At 39.0% G+C, this 24,696-nt stretch overlaps 1 protein-coding gene across 2 annotated transcripts in view; it reads right to left on the bottom strand.

Annotated features, from left to right (window-relative positions):
- The window catches only part of LOC122806747 (hyaluronidase-like), a 765,066-nt gene that overhangs the window by 128,117 nt on the left and 612,253 nt on the right, over window positions 1–24,696 (bottom strand). For both annotated transcript variants that reach the window (XM_044077422.1, XM_044077423.1), the window contains exon 2: window positions 15,796–16,810. In XM_044077422.1, coding sequence (XP_043933357.1) covers window positions 15,796–16,810 — 1,015 coding nt within the window. The remainder of the gene's footprint in view (window positions 1–15,795; window positions 16,811–24,696) is intronic.

Here is a 24,696-nt window from a genome sequence, read left to right as displayed (position 1 = left end):
TAATTAGAGATGGAAAGGTAACAACATGGTTAGAGGCAAAGAATACATTTGGCCACAGGCTACAGACTGCCTTCCCTATCAAGGATTTATCATCAGAGTATTAGCAAAGAGAAAGGAAACGGGAAATCCTAAGTGAAAGACCAACACTGGTAGAGTTTATAGTAGTCTCTAGAGCAGAAGCTGCTGTTAAAACAGATAATTAGCAGCTCGTATATAATACTGCATGATAACTATAGGAATCACTCACAGGAGGTTAGAAAGGAAATATGTAGAGAGACTGGATAAGCAATTCACAAAGAAACAATAGAAGGATACATGCATGGTTCTCAAATTTGCAACAAAGTCTAGAAGATTTTTGAGTTTTGCTTGAAAGTATCTGCAAAGGTATTTTACACCCCAGCACACTCCAAAGATTGTTCCTCATGTATATTACAAATGTAGGAGGGGTGAAGGGGAAGAAAGAAGTAATTAGGAATATATTTTTGGGGGTGTAATGAGTTGGCAGACTTTAAAACTTCCATGCAGACTACTCTATCAGAAATACTGGGTGAGCAAATTGGTGTAACTAAGGAAATTATGTTTTCTGAACTGTGATACAGATGTGGAATTGCCCAGACATAGTAAGGCCTTGCTGAGTTTAATTCTGATGGCTGCCAAAAAGCATTTACTAGAAAATGGAAGTCAAAGTCTAAACCAACTGTACTAGAAGTAGTGAATATAGTAACAGAGATAGAAGAACTGGAAGCAGGATCTGCAGAAAAAGGTAAACACACATTACATAGAAAAAAATGGGAATTGTGGGAGCAATACATGCAAAATAATGTTTTAGAGGATGAATGAGTTTTAAGGGAAGGCAGGACAGGAACTGAATGAGTTCTGTAATATTCGAATGACAATGACTATGTAGAAAATTGCATGTGATGTATAATATTTATAGCTGAAATATGTCAAAATGGTTTGTTTTCATTTATATAAATGTAGGATTGCCTATGCCATAACTGATAATTCAATAAAGATGTTTCTTGTTAAAAAAAAAAGCAGAAAACTTTATGAGCTGTATGTTGGTACCAAGTGAAATAGCAACACTGAGTTAAGTGCACATATATTGCACTGCTAAAATATTTAGCAGGTGTGTGGGTCACAATACATTGCTGTTTACATGCACAGCAGCCTGGATGCAAATACCATATGCACATCACACGCAGTGATGCATGATATACAGCAAACTCAACAACATTATTTATCTTTATTAGCTGCCTTTTCCCCTGGCTGCTCTGCATTCCTGGCCCCAGCGTTTCTTCTTTATTTCCAACCACCCAGCACACAGTAAGACTTGTGAAACTAGCTGCCTGGTCATTAAGGACCCTTACAAGCTATTTCAGCCATCTCATCCTCTAAGTAACGGATTCAGGCTGTCCTACTTCAGAACCTTGCCATCAAAGGAAGCAAGATAATTTCCAGCCACCCAGCCCGCAGTAAGACTTGTGAAACCAGCTGCCTGGTCATTAAGGACCCTTACAAGCTATCTCAGCCATCTCATCCTCTAAGTAACGGATTCAGGCCGTCCTACTTCAGAACCCTGCCATCAAAGGAAGCTAGATAGTACGTTGTCCTTGGTCTAGCTGTAAAGCTAAATGATTACTATATAACTTGTGTGTGTATTTAAAATATGCTACTTAGCCAGGATACCCACCAGCCATATCCCCCCTACCCCTTTAGGGAGCAAACCCTTATTTTTCCTCAGTGTTTCCTTCCATATAAGCTATCCGCATCTTTCCTAACTCTTTAGTAGCTTTCACTATTCTCTAGCTTCTGCTGCTATATACTTTAGCCCAGTAGGTGGCGCCCTAAACTAGGCTTGTCCTGCACTCTCTATCCCCTCTATCTAATAGCATATCACTTAGTTCTTTTTTCCCCAGTCTCTGACTGCTCCAAACGTCTACTCCATTAACTTAATTCCCATTCTCCCAGCTAATTTCCTCTGTTTCCACTCAGTTTCCCCATACTATCCCTACCACGTACCTGTGTCTACTGAGAACTCCTCAGTAGTCAGCTGTTCACAGATTGTTCTCACAGGATTTTCTTCATTTACCTGTATGAACCATGCTACTATTGCCCCTTTATTCCTTCCCTCCTATACTGGTCTACCTCCTACCACTCATATTCTCAATCATTCACATGTCCATACTCCAGCTTATTTCTTTTCATCTCTCCTTCCCAACCATTCTCCATAAGACAACCCACCAAATTCTTGCCTACCCATCTAGGGTCTTAGCCCCTCCTTGATCTCACCTGTCTATACCTCCTCACCCTACCCCCTCCCACCTCACATCCTTTCCACGTACATAAAGTTGTGCAGCTCTGCTATGCGCCATCTTTATTAGCTGCCTTTTCCCCTGGCTGCTGTGCATTCCTGGCCCCAGCGTTTCCTCTTTGTAAGTTGTTTTTTTTTTTTTTTTTTTTTTTGCTGCTGTTAATATTTTTCATGTATGGTGATTGGTATTTCATTAATGCTTAGCCTGGGTTTGAAATTGCACCTAAATATAAAAGAAGTCTAGACTATTATATCTATCACTGATGCCTTAAATTGCACTAGGAACGGCTACCTTTATCTGTGCTTCCACGTGGAGTTCTCATAAGCCCCCCACTGCTGAGAGAGAGCAAAGTAATTTTTGCCACGTTCTTTCTATTTTTTGAGGTTTTTAGTTATCAGACTAGTGGTTTGAGCCATGCTGGGTTTATGCTGCAAGACACTAACCCGTCACTTCAGAACCCTGCCATCAAAGGAAGCAAGATAGTACGTTGTCCTTGACCTAGCTGTAAAGCTAAGTGATTACTAAATAACCTGTGCATGTATATTTAAAACATGTTACTTAGCCAGGATACCCAGCAGCCATATTCCCCCTACCCCTTAGGGAGCAAACCCTTATTTTTCCTCAGTGTTTCCTTCCATATAAGCTATCCGCGTCTTTCCTAACTCTTTAGTAGCTTTCGCTATTCTCTAGCTTCTGCTGCTATTTACTTTAGCCCACTAGGTGGTGCTCTAAACTAGGCTTGTCCTGCACTCTCTATCCCCTCTCTCTAATAGCATATCACTTAGTTCTTCTTTCCCCAGTCTCTGACTGCTCCAAACTTCCACTGCATTAGCTTAATTCCCATTCTCCCAGCTAATTTCCTCTGTTTCCACTTAGATTCCCCATACTATTCCTACCACTTACCTGTGTCTACTGAAAACTCCTCAGTAGTCAGCTGTTCACAGATTGTTCTCACAGCATTTTCTTCACTTACCTGTCTGAACCAGCTCCGTTTGCCGTGCGGGCTCACTCCGCTCCCCTACCCTGCCCCCAATTTCCACCCGCACCACTACTCCTACATTTATTTTCACCTGTTAACTCCTCCCCTTCTTTCTCAACCAGTGCAATCACAATCCAACCCTCCCACCAATTTACTAACTCCTCCCCAACCTACCCCATAGCATCCTCTTCTTACTGCCATACCCTTCACTTTCTCCCTCTCTAACATACTCTCATTTCTTGTTTCTTCCCACTCCCTTACCTTACACCACTAAACCATGTCCCCACATTTAACACAAATCCTTCTCACCTCCTTTTTAACCATGTTGTTCCTAATTCCTCTATTCCATGCTACCTCATATGCATCCTACAAACTCCCTTCCTCCTTCCTACCCCCACTCCACTACTTATCTCTATCTCCACCCATTCATATCTCACTTTCACTATATATCCCTCTCTCTATTTCAACCTAATACACTCCACTACTTCAAACTAAAACTTATGTTCTGTTCATGCAAGTGTCACTCACCCAAATCACTCTCTAACCTCCCACAATCAACTAAGCCCAAATTACAGTTACTGTTCACCTCCTCTTATTGCCTTTCCACAGCAGGAGATATTCACCCCAACCCTGGACCTAAAACTATTACCAACCCCACTCCTCCTATCACAACCAACACCACCAATCTCACTCCTCCTATTTCATCCAAATTTACTAACCAAAAATTCCTAAAAATTCTTACTATAAATGCCCACAGTCTAAACAGCAAAACAGCCCTCTTCCATGCTTGGCTTTACCATACCCTGCCAGCCATAGTAGCAGTCTCTGAGACTTGGCTAAAACCCCAGATTTCTAACTCTGAAGTCCTACCCGCAGGTTTTCAGGCTCTTAGATGTAACCGCCCAAACAAAAAAGGTGGAGGAGTAGCCTTAATTTACTCAAATCTACACTCCATCTCTCCTTACCAAAGCCCCATTCCTCAATTCAATAATGCAGAATGAGTCATGGGGATACTCAAACTGAATAACTTCAAAAGTATTTGTCTCATGGCCCTTTATATCCCCCCTGGTAACAACACTACCACCCCAGAAGACATTCTTCTATGGGCTTCAACTAATATTACGCTCGAGACTTACATATTAGGTGATGTGAACATCGACTGGAACAAAATCAATGGCACCAATCCATCTATATCTATTAATCTTTTTAATTTCACTTAACTAACTAATAGCATCACCAGACCCAACAAAAGCAACCTCCCAGGTTCCACTCTGGACTGGATCCTAGCCTCCCACCCAAATAAGATCTTACACTCAGGTACCTTACCAGACATCATGAGTGACCACTACCCTGCCTTTATCCAATGAGCAACTCACTCGAAACTTCACCCTGACCAATATATCCATACTCGCAACCTCACTAACTTTAATCCTTCAAGTTTCTCTAACACCCTCAAACTAACGAACTGGGATAATCTAAAAACCCTTTCCCTAGATAACGCTGTAGATTTTTTCAATACAACATTCTTAGATATCCTAAATTCCCATGCCCCACCTAGAACTAAACAAACAAAATCCAACCCTGCCCCCTGGCTATCTAAGGATACTAAAAATCTTATGCAACAAAGAGACAAGACCTGGAAACTTTATCACCAGCACAAACTCCCTGAAATGCTTCTTAAATATAAACAACTCCGTAACCTAACCAAAAAACATATCATAAGAGATAAAAAGTCTTACTACACGAAACTCCGGACCAATCACTCCAAAAACCCTAAACAATTCTGGACCTCCATCAACTCTCTACTAAATACCGGTACAAAAAGCAATCCTTGTCCTGACACCAGTAAAACTGACACTTAATTGGCCACTCTATTCAACTCCTTCTTTACCAGCTCCATAGCTGAACTCACCAAGACCTTCCCCAATCACAACTCCTCCTCTCTCCTCATACCCACATCCTCCATATCTTCCCAACCTCCCAATCCTAACTGCCCCCCACATTTCATCTAAAGCCCATCTCCACATCCTACATACAAAAAACTTCTCTCTAGACTTAAGCCATGCTCCCCAGCCCCAGACAATATCCCCTCTCTCTATCTAAACCTTGCCGCTGATGGCATTGCCATCCCCATCAGCATTCTCATCAATAGATCCATACAGGAGTCTTATGTCCCCAAACTGCGGCATGCAGCCTTTATCCTTCCCCTCCATAAAGGAGGTAAAAATAATACTATCTCTAACTTCCGTCCAATAGCCATTCTCTTCCCAGTCTCAAAAATACTTGAGAAATGCATCCACCTCCAGCTCATGCCTTACATTTCTGATAATCACATCCTCACCCCTACACAACATGGTTTTTGTCCTGGACATAGTACAATAACTGCTCTTCTCTCTTTCTTAGACTTAGTAAATCATGCCCGTGATTCTGGAGAAATTGTATCCACTATCCTTCTAGATCTTTCCAAAGCTTTCGACACTGTTTCCCATACCCACCTTCTAAATCATCTTTCTAATCTTAATCTCTCACAGAACACCCTAGTATGGTTCAACAGCTACCTTTCTAATAGAGCCCAAGCTGTGAACTGGCAAACTGGCACCTCAACCTTCCTACCCACCCCTACTGGAGGTCCCCAGGGATCCATACTCGGCCCAATGCTCTTCAATGTATTTATTAATGATTTTCATGGATCCATACTCAGTCCAATGCTCTTCAATGTATTTATTAATGATTTTCATGCTGCCATTCCTAACACTAAAATAGTGCGATACTCAGACGACTCAGCATTTGTTTGCTCTGCTCCTAATCTCCCCGACCTCCTAGCAAAAAGTCAATTGGCCTTTTCAACTACTGAAAACTGGATGCTTCAAAATCATCTCTCCCTAAATGCTAATAAATCCAAAATTCTTCTTTTCTCCCCCTCTAAAATCTTCCAGCTTGACAAACAACCTTTCAATATCTTTAGCCATACTAACTCCACAATAGAAATTGTCCCTTCTGCTAAACTACTTGGAGTAACCATAGATGAACCCTAAAATTTGACACACATGTTCAGCTAAACATTAAAAAAACTTGGCATGCTATATAGACACTCCCAATTCCTCTCTTCATCTTCCAGACAAACTCTTACCACCACCTACTTACTACCTTCTCTTCTATATGGTGCTCCCCTACTTACCAACTTATCCTCTTCCATCTCCTCAAAACTAGAAACATGTTACAACAAAATTGCTACATTCGCAACTAAAGCTAATTACTCCTCCCACAACTGCACATCTCTCCACGTGCTAAACTGGCTAGAACTTCCCAATCAACTCGACTTCTTTCAACTCACTACTGCCCACAGACTAATTTTCAAACCAACTTTATGCCCTGCTTTAGCAAATATCTTACCCTTTTACACCCCCCAAAGAGCCCTGAGATCTGCACACCAGAATCTCCACTCTGTATACAAACCTAAACATCCTGCTGGTCACCTTCACCTATCTTCTTCCCTAGCCAAAAGATGGAACTCCCTACCTTGTTCTCTTAGACTCTCTGAAAAAAAGCGAATACTTTAAAACTCAGCTTCATTCCTATCTTGCCCAGCATTGGAAATGTAACTGTATTCTCCCTACTTAACCTACTTACTCTCTTCTATGTATGCTTCCTCATTCATCTTCTCTACTTATTCCTCCACCCCAGGCTGTTCTCCTAAACAGCTACCTCACTGTAAATCTAAAGACCTCCTAAACATCTGCCTCCCTCTAAATCAAATGTAATACTAAACTATTAATATTGTTTTTCTACCTTAAATGTACACAATGTAAATACTGTTTATAGTCCTTGATCTCATCCCCTCTTACTGAGAACAATTAATCTTTACTAACTACCTATATTAAGCTGATGCTGTTTGACTATGGCAATCACACCTTCCATATGTGAACTCCACTTTTACTAATGTTCAACCACCTCTCTAAGAATACTCCAGAAACTATAATCTATGCTCTACTAACAGTGTACTTCCCACCTATATCTCCTCCATTTTTGCTAAACTTCAACATACCACAACATTCAAATTTCTAACCTTCAACTAATAACTGTTTTCCCTATAATTGTGAACTTATTAACTAAGTAAACACTAATATCTTGCATCTATCAACTTAATTATTGTACAAATAGTTCTCTAAACAACTTTGTAAATATCCTAAAACAACGTGTCTGCACGGAGTTAATGCTCCGGCCAACAAGAACAAGCCCAAAACAGTAAAATAAATCAACAATAGCTGGAGCAACACTAGGTAGAGCACAGCTGTGTTCATCCAAGGTACTCGAAACACCAAACGCCAAACAGAAGTCAGAAAAGTTGTAAAAATCTCCAAACGTTATTTTATTGCATAAAGATAAAACACACAGGTTAGCGCTTTCACCACTAGGCTTCTTCAGACCTACAACATTATTGAAAGCATTCAAGCTTAAATAGCTTCCTTGGTGGGAAACTACTACTCCCTTAAAGTGCCAGCGTTCATGTATATAAATACAGTTCCTCGTGTACATACATTACCTAAAAATCCTTCTAAAACCACATAATAATCACATATATTAACAAAAAATACAGATATATATATATATAAAAAATGTGTAAAAATAATATATTCTATGTGAGGCTACACTAACACAAATCATTAACACACATTACATCATTTTTTTAAAAATATATAAAAACTAATGTGTGCATAATTAAAAACAAAGAAGTGACATTATTCCTCAGTCTAACCAACCTACATTAATAATATCCTTCAGGCTTTCAATTTCCTTGATTTCAGAAATGGTTTGATTGAGACCTTCCCATTAAGTCCCGGGGGTTGGTCGGACCACAACCTTATAATCCAGATGGTCTCCTTCTCCTTTGTGTATGTTCTAATATCCCCACCTCTAAAGTTGGGGCTAACCCTCTCTATTATCTTAAACCTAAAGGAGTGAGAATCATCATTATCCATGATGTGCTTGGACAGTGCATTAACCCTGGATTTGATCCTAATCTGGTATAAATGTACACAAATTCTATCCCTAAGCCTCCTGTTCATTTTCCCAACATAAAACATCTGACATGCTTCACATGAAGCAAGGTAAACCACATCAGCAGACATGGAAATTGAAAGATTAAAGGATATTATTGATGTAGGTTGGTTAGACTGAGGAATAATGTCACTTCTTTGTTTTCAATTATGCACACATTAGTTTTTATATATTTTTAAAAAATGATGTAATATGTGTTAATGATTTGTGTTAGTGTAGTCTCACATAGAATACATTGTTTTTACACATGTTTTTTATATATATATCTGTATGCGTTGTTAATATATGTGGTTATTATGTGGTTTTAGAAGGATTTTTAGGTAATGTATGTACATGAGGAACTGTATTTACATACATGAACGCTGGCACTTTAAGGGAGTAGTAGTTTCCCGCCAAGGAAGCTATTTAAGCTTGAATGGTTTCAATAATGTTGTAGGTCTGAAGAAGCCTAGTGGTGAAAGCGCTAACCTGTGTGTTTTATCTTTATGCAATAAAATAATGTTTGGAGATTTTTACAATTTTTCTGACTTCTGTTTGCCGTTTGGTGTTTTGAGTACCTTGGATGAACACAGCTGTGCTCTACCTAGTGTTGCTCCAGTTATTGTTGATTTATTATACTGTTTTGGGCCTGTTCTTGTTGGCTGGAGTGTTAACTCCATGCAGACATGTTGTTTTTGGACATTTAAATCAGTGCTGGTGTTATTTGCACGGAGGCCTGGTTGAGGCAGCTACAGTATTGATTGAACTTCTGTATGTGATGAGAGGGGCGAGTGATGAGATTGATGGTCCTCGCCCTGTATTGGATAGATTTTCTGACTGTCTTCTAGGGTGGAACAATCCATTGGCATTGTATGAGGCTACTGATGATGCAGTGAATGGGCGTGTCATGGAGCAGTATGAGTGTGAAGAACTACGCACAGTTTTGGAGAAGTTAGAGATGGATTTATTTAAATTGAAAAGGCTGCAGATGCAGAGGCAGCACTTTGAAGTGTGTTTACAGTGTCAGATTGTTCCCAAAGGGTTGAGGATTCTCAAAATGCCGACAACGGGGACACAGTATCGTGAGCTGCTGTTCAAGTGGCAGCAGCTCAATATCAAGGTAAGCCTCAAGTATATGGCCCTGATGAATGATTTTTTTTGGGCCAGGGAAGATTTATTGAGAGATTGCATAAAGAAACAATAGGACAACGTGTATGAGCGATTTCCAGCTCAATGCATTGACATACATTTTAGTACGATTTTGGATAGTGTTTTATCCTATGAGAGACATCTTTTTGATCAGAAAAAACACAAATTACAGAGGGACATAAACAATTTGCGCCAAGGACACATTTTCACTTGGTCGAGAGCCAATAGAGATGCTAGTAACAATGATGTGTCAAGGAATAATGTTGTTCGTCATACACCTCATTCTGACATTATGTTAACTGGCAATGATGTTATTGGGAATGGGTCAGCAGTAAATGCTTTGATTGATGTATCAGCTGGTTTGGGGACTGCGAATGTTTTTAATGTCAATAGTTCTGATGTTAGCAGTCCCAAGGAAGGGACAAGTGATAATGTGCAGTCGATTAATGGTGTGACTGATGAATATCGAGCCACCCAAGGTGGGGTTAACACTAGGGGTTGTTTAAACTCTGCAGGCACTGACGTGAGTGATTGTATAGGCCAGTCAACAGAACCTGTTGTTAGGATGAAAGTCCCAAGGGCCTTGGCCCCTGAAGTAGGGATTGAGAATGAGGTAAGGAACCCCACTTGGAGAGGGGGGCAGTATAGGTGCTGTTACCTATGATGTTAGACACCCTTTCCCTACCAGGTTAGAGCACAAGGATGGGAGGATGCGCTCTATGAGCAGGGGCAGACAGAAGCGGAAACTGTCTGCCAAATCACTTCCCAATCACAACCTCAAGAGGATGTAGGAGAGAAAAGGGAAAATGTAGTGTTTAATATATCATCCCGTGTTTTAACAACAGATGAGGTAGGGGTACTTTCTAGAGGCCTTACATTTATTCCAACTGTATATAGCAATTTTGATGAGAACCTCCGTGATTTTAAGTTATATACAAGGAATTTATCATTAAAGGTGGAATTTAAAGATAGAACTGAGATGGGAGATCCTATAGATTTTAACAGACCTAGTTACTATGTTCCGGTGCCGCATCCTTTAATAGCAGCTTTTAGTAAAATGGTCGAAGATGACCTTTATAGGAGTAGGGTTGTTAATAAGAACAGGAAGTTTAATAAGGGTAACCTTTCATTTAAGCAGAGACAAGCCTTGAAATCATTACGTAGTGATCCCATGATAGTGATTCGACCTGCTGATAAAGGCAGAGGAATCGTAGTAATGGATGCACAATTATATAATGATTGTATGATAGAGATGTTGGGAGATGGTAGATTTTATACCCCCATCAGTAAGGATACAGCCTCTGTGTTTATGGATAGAACACATAATATGTTGGAGGAATTAGTTAAAAGTCATGTGATTACTGGACAGTTATATGAGTTTTTGGATGTAACCCATCCTCTTATTCCTGTGATTCAGGGCCTCCTGAAGATACATAGAAACAGAGGGAGACACACATTGAGACCCATAGTGTCAGGGAGGGGTTGGTCCATGGAACCCTTCTTGATATACATAGAGAAGTTTTTGAGACCAATTGTGGAAGCCAATGGGTTTATACTGAGGGATACGAAACAGTTTCTGTTGGATTTATATGCATTTGTTAAGGATGTGCCTAGTGACAAGCAGTACCTTTTTGTGATGATGGATGTACAATTTATTTTCGCCATCATCCCTAATAATGAGGGGGTTCAGAGGGTGAGTGATTATTTAAGGAGGAATTCTACTCTCACTGGAGTAGTGATTGATCTGTTGATGACTTTCTTGGAGGTGGTTTTGGAATGTAATGTGTTCTGTTTTGGGAATCAATGTTATCTGCAATGAGATGGAGTAGCTATGGGCACCTCATGTGCCAATAGCTACACCAATCTTTTCATGGCAGCATGGGAGAGTGACTTCCTTTTTGGGATGCCAGGATATGTGGAATCAGTGGTCTTCTACAGGCGTTTTGAGGATGATCTGTTTTTCATCTGGACAGGCTCATCTGATGAATTGGTTTCATTCATTGGTGAAGTTAACTCCCTTTCTGAGTACCTCAAGTTCATTTATGAATATTCAGCAGTCGGACTCCCATTTATGGATGTTTTTGTTGAAAGGCTGAGTAATGATATGCTGAATACTGGGGTTTTCAGAAAACCCTGTCACATGAATGTTTTACTGCATCGACATAGTATGCACCCTGGCCACATTTATCAGAATATCATTAGAGGACAAACCATGAGGGTGTCCAGATATAATCCTACTGACTTGGGGTTTACAGGGGAATTGGATGACTTATTTGATAGGTTCAGAGACCGGGGTTATAATGCCATGGATGTTGAGAGAGGCATTTAAGGTACTGCCACTCTGAGGAGGGATGCTGCAGTTCCATATTTTTCTGCAGAGTATGAGAGGTTGAATAATGGGGCAGTGATTGACCCTACAGTGACTGAGAGGAACTCCATTGATGGATGTGTAGTTGGTCATGATGGGTCAACTCAATCTAGACCTGTGGCATTCCCCTTGTTTTATACTAAGGATATGGGCCAGATCAAGGACGTTGTGAAGGCACACTGGGATATCTTAATGATTGATCCTGAGGTTAAAGAAGCTGTGGGTGCAGCTCCGAGGTTCATCTATAAGAACAAGATGAATCTGAAGAAACTTTTGTGCTACCCCAGGAAAGTATTAGGTGTAGAGACTTCAACTATATATGGCACTATGCCATGTGGCCATTGCAACTTTTGTGGATTTATAGATTCCAGTCCCATTTTTCTTCACCCTTCTGACTCATCCAGGCATGTTTTCCATGTGGCAGGGGCTGCATGTCTGCTGATGTGGTTTACCTTGCTTCATGTGAAGCATGTCAGATGTTTTATGTTGGGAAAACAAACAGGAGGCTTAGGGATAGAATTTGTGTACATTTATACCAGATTAGGATCAAATCCAGGGTTAATGCACTGTCCAAGCACATCATGGATAATGATGATTCCCATGCCTTTAGGTTTAAGATAATAGAGAGGGTTAGCCTCAACTTTAGAGGTGGGGATATTAGAACATACACAGAGGAGAGGGAGACCATCTGGATTATAAGGTTGAGGTCCGACCAACTCCCGGGACTTAATGGGAAGGTCTCAATCAAACCATTTCTGAAATCAAGGAAATTGAAAGCTTGAAGGATATTATTGATGTAGGTTGGTTAGACTGAGGAATAATGTCACTTCTTTGTTTTCAATTATGAACACATTAGTTTTTATATTTTTTTAAAAAAATGATGTAATGTGTGTTAATGATTTGTGTTAGTGTAGTCTCACATAGAATACATTGTTTTTACACATTTATATATATATATATATATATATATATATATATATATATATATATGTATGTTTTGTTAATATATGTGATTATTATGTGGTTTTAGAAGGAGTTTTAGGTAATGTATGTACATGAGGAATTGTATTTACACACATGAACGCTGGCACTTTAAGGGAGTAGTAGTTTCCCACCAAGGAAGCTATTTAAGCTTGAATGGTTTCAATAATGTTGTAGGTCTGAAGAAGCCTAGTGGTGAAAGTGCTAACCTGTGTGTTTTATCTTTATGCAATAAAATAGCATTTGGAGATTTTTACAACTTTTCTGACTTCTGTTTGGCGTTTGGTGTTTCGAGTACCTTGGATGAACACAGCTGTGCTCTACCTAGTGTCGCTCCAGCTATTGTTGATTTATTTTACAACTTTGTAAATATGTTTAAGAATTGTCTTGCCATTATGCATTTGTACTTTTTCACTTTACTTTGTATAATTTAATTTTTGTTTACCTGTATGTAATATGGAGCTTTTCTCCCCGGGCCTCCACTGAAAATAGGCTCTTTGAGCCCTGTGGACCTCCCCGGTAATCAAACTGGAAATAAATTAATTAATTAATTAATTACAACCACAGATGGGAAATCATATGTCACATGACAAGGAGCAAAGCTCCCCTGCCCACCTTAGTAAAATGTGTTAACCCTAAGCCTGTCACTAAGCCTAATGTGCATCTTAATTTTAAAAAAGCCCTTCCCATAACACTACTATTACACATGACATCTCAGACATTCAATACACACTAAATCTGTCTCCTAACCTAACAAAACCCTAAACACACATTCTCACGCACAAAAATCTATTCCCTTATGTAACACTTACCAGAAAAATAACAATAAGGCAGAGAACTCCACGTAGAGCCGGTCAAAACTTTTATTCAATAAAACCAAAGATAAAATCTTCCATAAGCGCTTTCAGGCTACCTGCCCTTCTTCAGATAACAGAGAACATCACAGATGGATATTTAAAACATATAGCAACCAACCAGCTTTCAGTATTTTACCCTCCTTTTCTTAAAGATGGGTTTTAAAGGTACAATAGCGTTTATACCTGGTGGCTTATCTGCCTCTAGTTTTACAATCCATCTAGTCTCAGCACATTCCGTGTCATTAAATAAATCACCACCCCTGACATTAGGAGTAATCACCTGCATTGCCATGAATACAAAACTATGATCCATGTTCATTCTTACATGCTGTGCCAATGCATTATGTTCATTACAATGTTTAATATCTGACAAATGCTGAAATATTCTTGTCTTAAACATATTATTAGTTTTGCCCACATAATATACTTCACATTTCTGACAGACTGCTATATATACCAAATTATGTGTCCTACAGTCAGCATAACCTCTAAATACATACTGTTTGTCTGTCCTTGGATGCACAAATATTTGTTTCTGTAAAATATACTGACATGCTTTACAGTGATGACATGGAAAAGTGCCTTTCCTGTTGGTACTAGGGATGCCTTTTAAATAATGTTTAGGTTCTTTGCAGAGTATATCTTTCAAACTCCTATTTTTTCTAAATACAAAATTAGGTGTAAGGTCTAAAATCTCTTTAAGTTTAGGATCCGTGTGTAATACCTGCCAATGATGTTTAATAATCTCACATATATTGCCCACATCGCTGCTATACGTGAGCACCATATTATTCCTTTCTTTACAGACTTCTTTTTATTGATTATATCTCCACTCTCTTTGTGTAGCCAGGGTTTAGCTGTACTACTACGCTTGATCTTACTATGTTGGATTAAAGGTTCTATCCTATCCCGTTTATACCTCTCTGTATCAAGTTATCTTGAAAATGATCTACTTCTTCCTGAAATTTGGCATCCTCACTACAGAGTCTTGAAATCCTACAAATCTGTCCCTTGACAATGTTGTCAAAGGTATGGCATGGGTGCATACTGTCATAAGTAAGCAAGCTGTTGCGTCAGCAAGTTTTTCTATACAGTGATGTCTCTACATCACGTCCCTCCCTTTTAGTTAATCTTACATCCAAAAAATCTAGTGTTAGTTTAGAGTAACTGAATGAAAATCTAAAAAATTCTAAAAAATTCTGAACTCTCTTCTAAATACATTATAAAGGCCTTTAATTCCTGTCTATCTAACACTTACCCTAACATTAAAACACAAACAGTTGAAAACACAAACTTCCAACCCCAACACTTACCTTTGTTGACTCTCCAAAAGTCACATAAACAAGTATTCGAGAAAATGCCCTATGGCTGTTTTTACTGCAGTACAGTTGTGTTGCACAAACAAGTGCTGGGTGACTACACTGCACCCATATTATATATTTACACACACACACACACACACACACACACACACACACACACACACACACACACACATCAATATATTAAAAAAAAAAACAAAATCAACTGGTTGATCACCAGAGGATCAAATGACAAAAAAAAAACAAAAAAAACAAAGATAAATATTTTTTGCAAGGTGGCAATTTTTTTATTATAGTCAGTGTGAGTGTGTGTGTGTGTGTGTGTGTGTGTGTGTGTGTATGTGTGTGTGTCATGCATGTGTTCTAATATGGACTGGCAACCCATACAGGACTGGCTGCTGTTTTATGCCAGTTGTTTACAAGGACAGGCTCTGCCTCTTTGTGACCATGTAAATCAGGCACTGAAAATGCATCAAACAGAGGACATCAGTCTTAGATTAGGACTATATTAATAAATAAAAAGCTATCTTGAGAACTGTTTGGTTCAGGTTAAATGGTGTACTGTGCTTTCAGAGGCTAAGCCACTACCAACACATGTATCCCAGATTTAAGATGAATGTATATTTAAAATCTTTCTTGTAGATGACCTGTCCACAGAAACCACTACTTTAAATCCACATCATCAAAATGTCATCAACATAATTTTCATTCTGCCCAAAAGTTAAGCTTTAACTGAATATTAAACAAAAATGACTACCCTTTGCCAAGTTAACTATGTTATCCTTACCATTGTTAATTGCTTAAATGTATAAGCATATACAGGTCGTGAGTAGACAAAAACAGGCAGTGAATTCTTGGAATCTGGCATGTCTGCCACTCTCATAGCTTCTCTGATTCTTGCTCTGACAAACTTCCTGCCTTGTTCTGAGGATTTCAGTATCTCTTCCATGTAAATAGAGGGGTACAAAGCTTTACTTTGCTGCCAAAGCCACAGTAATTCATTATTACGTTGTATTTCAATATCAGGGCACTGCCCTGTAAAGTTTTCAAAATTAGTTGCATAATCATAATTGTAACAATCAGGAAAGAGATAGTAGCCCCACCAGCCATGAGGTTTTAAGCTTCTGGTCAGTCTAAGTGATTCAGTCATGAAATTCTGAGCTGCAGAATCAAATTCCCACTGAGCTTGCTTGGGTATTTGGTCTTTTGTCAAGTGAGGGTTTTTTACTTTTACCAGTTCTTGGGATTGTTTCCGGTAGATATCCTTTTTATCCCAGTTCCGCACCCACTGCGGTCTCCAGTTCTCCCAGTCAATGACTGATAAACCTCTGAAGGAATCTGATGGAATCATTTTTTTAACATCTGCAATCATTTTAGTGCAGTGATTTTGTAAGCTTGCATTCTGAGGGCATCCTCCATTCACTGCTGTGCTGTTATCATAGAATGGATACAGGCCTAACTGATCATAATAAAATATTGTTACATTATTCCCTGTAAGAGCTTCATTCTGATTTTTAATTATGCCAAAAGAATCCAGATTCAGGGACATATCATATCGAATCTGACACAGGTCCGTAGGGGCATTCCAAAAAACTGAGAATGGTTGATTAGCCATGACAGGTGGCAAAGACAGTTTTAAATTCTGGGTTTCAGTTAAATCAAACATTAAGAAAAAACAAACTGCAGTTCTGTAAATTAAATTATCCACTGAACTGAAGGTCAGAAAGAATGGATGTGATGGTAAACAGTGATCTCTAGCTTGGTGCTTTAAAGATGGCAGTGTCACAGCTTTCAAATCTCCCCTAAAAACATGAAAGAAAATAATTTACAATGTTTAATATTCTGCCCATTCTATAAAAACCATGTGAATTCATATTTCAAAGTTGTCAAATACACATATGAAACTAAATGTCTGACATGCTAAAATAAAATTAACAAACAGAAATATCTGATACATAAACATCTCTACAGAAAACAATACAATTATTTCATAAGTTTAATAAGAATTAGTTAATTACCTGATCAGAATGATGTTATTTTGCAACAGAACCCACCAGGTAAGTAATTGTATCCAAGCAGCCTAATGAATTGCTAAAGAGTTTTAGTGGCATGTCATCGAGAATCATAGGACAATGCAGAAATAATTTCCAAACATGAGACTGACTACTTATAATTCTATTTACAGATTATGCTGAATCCCCAAGTTTATTCTAAACAATAAATGTTAAGCAGAAGTGAGACAGTTCATTTCCTTATATGGAACTGCAAAGAACCTAGAAGTGATCTACAATTAAATGTGTTAGTATTATCTGCTGGCTGCTCATTTTGGCTATAATGAGCAGAACAGAGGTTTGTTTAGGAAGTGGTGTATTTTGGATGACCTGCACTGTAAATCACAATAGATGACGTGGCTTAAAGGAGCAGAAATTTAAAAGTCAAACAAGTGCAGAAGGTGCCAAAGCCTGATGAAATTCTTCTCAAGGCAGTAAACAGATATGTAGGGATTTCATACATAGACATGACACTGGGCACAATGCATTGGTCTACTGCATAAGAGAAAGCAAAGGAAATCTCAGGATACAGCATATATGAAATCAGCAACATAACGTGACTGGCAGTCAGCCTGTAGGAATAGAGAGATGAAACCCTGATAACAGTTCAGACAACCCAGTGCATCAGGCACCTGATGGAGCTGGCAGTGAAAAAGGGCACACCTATCCTGGGGGAGGGGGCAATGAATCACTCTTCAAGCTATGGTCGAAGCCAGGACTTAGAACAATCAGCAGGCCAGTCATGTGAGAAGACTAATGACTGCCCTAGGTCCAGGGGATAAACACATCCTCAGTTAACCACTTCTCATTTTCAGAACTGGCCTGTCAAGATAAAGTCAGCACAGTGAGGGATAAGGAGTCAGAAAAAGCCCTAACATGTGATGGGGCATATGATGTTGCCTACTTTAAGATGTTCTCCACCAACCAACCAAGAGGTTCCACTTCCTCTTTCCACCCTACCCATGACGGTCTCTGTTAGGAAGATACTGGCCAGCCAACCACAACTCCCTACCCCAGCTCCATTTGTCAGGATGGCTAGGAGGACGAAAGCAATGGGAGTAGAGATGAAGACAGGATCGTCATCTGGTCAGCATGCAAAGGAAACAAACAAACAAAAACTGTGTGAATAACAAAGCTAATGCAGTTCATTGACAGAAAAACCGAATACCAATGCTGTCACTCAACACTGCACAAAAATGCAGACACATACATCAGCCAGCAGATAGAAGTAAAACTGCATTCACAATCAACTGCCAAAGACAAACACAAAAAGGCTACAAGGCTCTATGTCAGTTCACCCATGTCAAAGTACATCGAGAACTGAATATACCAAAGTCGACATTCTGAAACTAAACAGTTCCATCAAACTCATCAAATCAACAAAAAACTACTGAAAATAGACAAAATAGCATTCCTGCAGGGACTGGCCCCTGCACACTCTTTACCACTGCTACTTTAAATATAACAACTCCAGAATCATGAAACTGTGGGGAAAATGACAAATTGCTTTACCCCACTGCCTGCCAATCTTGGAAAAACTTAACACTGTGACTCAGCTTAGTAAGTAAATGCAACATACCATTCACTCACACTGCCAGACTTCCATGAGCCACACTTCACCAATCACTTGCAGGAATTTAATAATTAAACGTCTGTGTACAACTGCATTAGTGAAATTCAGTGAAAGCAAACTTGAAGAAATACATGGAACACATATATATGTATACAGGTAGGTAGATACTTACAGGCACTACACTTAAGTACATTTAAAATATCTCTCTTTTACATACATTTAAAATATCTTTGTATACTGTATGTACAATATGTGTATGAATCCCATTTTGAATGTCAGCTTACCAGAACATGGCACCCATAATTTCAACACTATTCTCAAAATGCAGGTAATCCCAAACCAAAAACATTGGCTCTTGAAATACTGGAAAGCTGTACACGCTGAAACATCAAAATGCTATATAAGTGAATGGCTGGGAAACATACCTCTCAACTGTACAAAGTTTCACAGAATGTACAGATTTTTGCTTCATATTTTTGGTGTGTCCCTCCTAAAATCTGTACTTTTTTGGCAAATAGCTGTGGATTTAAGTCATTAAATAATGACAAACATTTGAGTTTAAGACTCCACATCCTTCAGAAAATGCATGCTAATGCAAAACCTATTATTTTATCAACATTCTAAGCTTGTTAAGAGCAATATTTAAAATCTGTTCCTGTTTGTCCCCTCATCATTTTAGGCTTTGTCCAGGTTGAGAGGTATGCTGGGAAACACCCCTGTGCATGTAAGAGGGATGAACACAAGCATTGCAATGTGTAAACATGCAAAACACCCATTAATTCAGGGCTCATTGCCACTGTCTACCTGACAACAAATTTCTAGAAGGGCAAAGAGGTACTGCTCATTGATGGATGCACACATATAATTTTGAAAAGATATACAAAGACAGTAAGCACTGGGCATGTGGAAGGAAGCTTGTGAGCAAGTGTAACAGCAGAGCCACAACACAATCTAGCCCTGCTAGTGTGGATCTTTACAGATACACCTGTGATAATAATGTCAGTGATCTGATGGTGGTGGAAAGCCATATAGCCTCCACTTACTTTAGCAATAGGGATAAGCTGTGCCAAAACACACATCTCTGGTAGTTGATGATGTTATTGCAGGAACATCCTTAGAAAGTGCGGTCTCTCTTTCAGGTAGGAGAGCCCTCCTATGGAGGGTTAACCATATTAAAACAAAATATTTGATAATCAGTGTTGCCTACAATGTATCCATGGAAACCATCAATATAGAAATGTATCCACTGAAAGAAGGATACTTCCTGGGTAAGATGATGTGTGACTCTGCCACTAACACAGAAGTCATTACCTGCAAAACAAAACTTGGTAGATCTATGAGCGCCAACTGTTGGGCTAATGGATGGCACGCTCCTCACAAGGGGGACAGGCATATTAGGTTCTGAAGATGTCTGATGGTTCAGACAAAAGCATTTAACCTTCTTTCTGCCTTGTGGATTATTGTGGATTAAACGCCTTGCTTTGTTGCTCTACTGACCGGCTTGGTTATTTCTAATTTACTGGTTGAGTTCACCTAGTCGAGCACTTGTTGGATTTTTTCATGTTTAAGGGGGGCAGGTATGCCATCAACTACACAGTATACCTGATTTTATCAAATATGGGGGGATATCACCAAAACTGTGCCTCTGGTATTTTGCTTACTGTCTAAGAAGTCCATGAGGATGCATAATATGATGTGATAGTGTGTGTTTGAACTGTTAAGGGGAAGGTCTGCATGTTACTGTAATGTATGTGTTAGTGACTTCAGGCTGGCTACTGTTAAAAGTATTGCAACTAATGTTAATGGAGTTGAGTCTAAAGGCCATTTTTTTTTCAAATCACCCAAATCATTTGCTGAAAGATGCAGAGGCTGGGACTAAGCATTCTGTATGGTTGATCTGTCTGTTTTAATCTGAAAATGAAGAAACTTGGATCACTTGCTTCTTTTTTGATGAAAGGGTAGTGTCACCTTGCTTTGAACAACTGCATTCATAATTTACAGATAAGGGGCAGGACTTTCTGAAGTACTTTATATACTGTTATTTGTTGGGTAAATTAAGGAAATGCAAGATATGGACTGTTAGTACCACTCACTTCCCACCTATGTTCCCTAGCCACTTTAGGAATATATCCATACTTAATTTGTTTATGCCATGCACCCAAATCTCAGTGGAGGTGTGGCATCACTGTATCATTGTTTACTAGGACAATGGAACTCTGATTTTCCATTGATGCTGTCAGTGTTAGTAAAAGAATGGAATAGGACTGAGGAAATGCATCTCTATGTCAGTTCAGCCTGCCTCCCTTCACTGAAGAAAAGGAATTTACAGCAAAGACAAGAGCAATTTTAACAGGTACTGGCTTGGAAAAAAAGAATACTCTCCACAGGAAATTCTTCAAGCTACCACTGTGCTACTCCGGATGTGATCTGTCCTGCTATCTGGTGGGGTGCCCTTAGCTTTAGGATGTTTATGTCTGTATTTTTCATTTCTGCACATCACCATCTGTATCTGATACCAAAGTGGTAAATTATTCTACAGTAAAATCATCTTCAGTTTGCTAACATGGTTTATTTTCCTCTTGTCTGTATTATGACATTTGTACTACAGGACATGAGACTTGTGTGATGCACTTTTACATGGAGTGTGCTCTTCGTGTGTGCACATCAACACTTTTTTTCTAGTGTTCAGATTACTCTAACCATGTTAACATTTACTTTTGGAGCTCATGGTGTTACGGGTGCTTTACATTTCTGCAATCTGCATGCTGGGTATGGCATTTTGAGGTTTTGAATTTCCCAGCCATTTGCTTACATAGCATTTCAATGATTTTGGCATGTACAGTTTTCTGATATTTCAAGCGCCAATGTTTTCAGTTTGTGATGTACTGCATTTTCGAGGATCAGTGCTCAACATTACAAGTGTTGCCCTTCTGGTAAGTCAACATTCTAAATGGGATCCATGTGTACACACACACACACACACACACACACACACACACACACACACACACACACATGCACACACAGACACGCATACTATAAACAAAGCACATTAAGCAGGTGATCTGCACCTGTAACCTTCTTATACTGAATACCTTTCTAAATTGATGGTTTCCAAGGAGACATCACTGTCACAACACTGGTGATCAATTTTTAGTTCTGTTGCAATTAACCATCTAAATGAGGGCTGTCCTACTCAGCACAGAGACCATACTTTCTAAGGATGTTCCTACAATAACATTGTCAAATACCAGAGACATTGTGTCTAACGATGGTGTGTAGGAGTTTTAGTGTTGCACATTGTAAGCATTTGCAAGATCCATTAAGGTTCTACAAGACTGAGTACAAATCTATAATGAGATGCAAATGACAATTGTTACACCTCCATGAGTAATGAGGCAAACAGTGTTCCAATATTCTACGAAGTGTGCTGTCAGTTCTGTGTATCAGTAATTAAGGGTCCACATCGAGAGTGTACAGCCATCTGCATGGAGCTGTGCTGTGCAGCATTTAACACACGTGTGCATGCACACACATACAAGCAGACACACAAAACATACATTTACACTTACTGTCTTATTTCCACTTCTTGTATCTCACTACTGCTTTTTGTACAAGACCCTGCTTAGAAAGTCTGTGAAAGTCACAGATTCCCCCAAGTTATGTTGTTTACTTCTACTCCTCTATTTAATTCTCTCTTATTTTATTGTGTTCCTTCTTTTTCCCCTTGCTCTCCCCGTCTCCTCATACGTCTGCTCCTTCCAAGTGTGCTTCTTCTCAAATTCACTGTTGTACAGACTCCCTGTCATACACATTTCTTTTTTTATTTATAATACTCTCTTCTCTCTTCTTCAGCTATGAAATGCTACTTTCTTTGTGGATACATTCACTCAGAACATGAAAGCATGCCCTCTGCCCTAACCAGCCCAGGACTGTCTTTCAAAGCAAACAGTTCATGTTGTTTAGCAATCAGCAGTTTTACTTTGGAAACTCATCCATCTCCAGAACCCTTCACATGGGGCCCCACTGTCTCAATTTGTTCACACTAAACAGTGCATAGTACAAAAAAAAAACTCAAGTAATCTTCTAGTCCAACTACATACAAATATATCAGGATTTTGCTGTCTGCAATTTTAAAAATTATGCTTATACCATCTGGAGCTGCAGTCTAGTCATGCTGACATGGCTAGTCTAACAGCATTACAAAAAGTATTCATGCCCTCAACTCAAAGTATTCTCACTGGCCAGTATTTGAACTTCTGCCGTTATTCTTAAAAGGCCACATAAGTGGCCATGGGGTATAGCTCTTCACATGGCCACATACAACATTTTAAACAGATGACTTAGTAGAATGTTTTAATACAGTGTCAACTATACTCTGCAAAAGTGTATTCAAGAAAAGGGAAATATCTGAGATAAACATTTCCTATTTTTTTGCATTTTAAATATCATACCAGGACTGTCTGTTTTTACCATTTGGCATGGCACTAGCTACAAAAGGTCTTCAATATCATAACTCATTATCATAAAAAAAGAAAAAGGATTTGTCCGACAGTGTTCCAGATTACATAGTATATTGTAACTTAAGATGTTTGTCTTTTCGGCTTTTCCCGGTTAGGGGTCGCCACAGCAGAACTCCGGTCCGCTAATGATTGGCAGTACATTTTTATGGTGTCGAGTTGCCTGCCTGATGCACAACCTTCAGCAAAGGCACGCCCATTCACACATGTCTTTCGGAGGCTACTCGACCACAGGGAGGACATGCAGACTCCACACAGAAGGCACTCCCGCCTAGAATAGAACAGGAGAACCTCTTGCTGTGAGGCAACAATGCTACCACTGTACCACCGCAGCCAAGCATAGAATATTGTAACTTAGGATAATATAACAATATAAATGCAAACAAGTAGCACTAAAATAAATGCATCATAAAATGCTTGGAGAAATAAGTCCTTGAGGGAATAAAGTATTGCTGTTCCTAACATACAGTAGTAAACTCTAGAGAGTGCTGTGTAACAATCAGTCAGGTGGAAAATGTATGATTCTGAAAATACTGAGAAAAGGAGAAAATGTCCAAAATATACATCATGATTATGGACTAAGAAAATGACAAAGCCTTTTGCCCGTTTTTGTAATGAGAAGAAGGGGGCAGTACAGTGTTAAATGAAGCTTATGAGTAACTTGACAAAAGCCATATTGCAAAACAGGCTCATATTAATCTTAAAATCCTAACCTTGTCACTGTCTTAATGGTCAGACGTAAAACAGTGAGTTCCCTACTGCAGAGCCTTATTTATAAACAGCCAAGGGTAGCAAAAATGGTGTTACTTTCAATACATCTTCAGCTGACAGATCAATACATTAAAGACCAACCATTTGCTTGAGAAGATTGGACAAATCAGAAGTTTAAATAAACAGAGAATCTAGTAGGAATGGAATATTCTCAGGGTAGCTTAAGTTTTACCATTGCTATATCTGAAAAAGAGGGAATACACTCAGATTGTGGTTATGTTTCAAGAAATAACACCATCACTTTGATGAGCATTCTCTCACCATGGAAGACAAGTTGATACTACAGGCTTGCATCATCAAATACATAAGCATGCAGTATCCAGCAGAAAGTTACTAACAGATACCATTTTTTTAATATAGGAAATTGCTTTTTTTTCACCTTGGAAATTCTTGAGTGAGTTGCATTAAAAGAAAGCAGGTCCCAATGACAAATAACTGCATTACTTTACATCTTGTCCTGTTAGTTAAGGCAAAAAAGGATTGCTTACGGACTGTTAATAATCACTGGGGCAGTCAAGAAACAAAGTCTCAGTGATTTGTGTTAGAGGATACAAAAGTTACAACAGACTGTCAAGAGTGGTCAATTTAGAAAATAAGAAGAATACTGGTGGTAGAAGCAGTGAAAATCACCAGTATGAACAGGACATAGCATTAGTTCACTGAACAGACTCCACATGGAATTCTTTGTCACGTTCTGAAACGTCATTCGAGTATCAGATGCCATTTCAGGACAGATTAAATGACCTAAATATATACTGGCTGGTAGAAAATCA

Source organism: Protopterus annectens, chromosome 7.part0 (genome assembly GCF_019279795.1).
Source record: "Protopterus annectens isolate FY-2018-M chromosome 7.part0, PAN1.0, whole genome shotgun sequence".
NCBI classification, from domain to species: domain Eukaryota; kingdom Metazoa; phylum Chordata; order Ceratodontiformes; family Protopteridae; genus Protopterus; species Protopterus annectens.
Note: the sequence above shows the minus strand (reverse complement) of the source record. Positions and strands in the feature narration are given on the sequence as shown.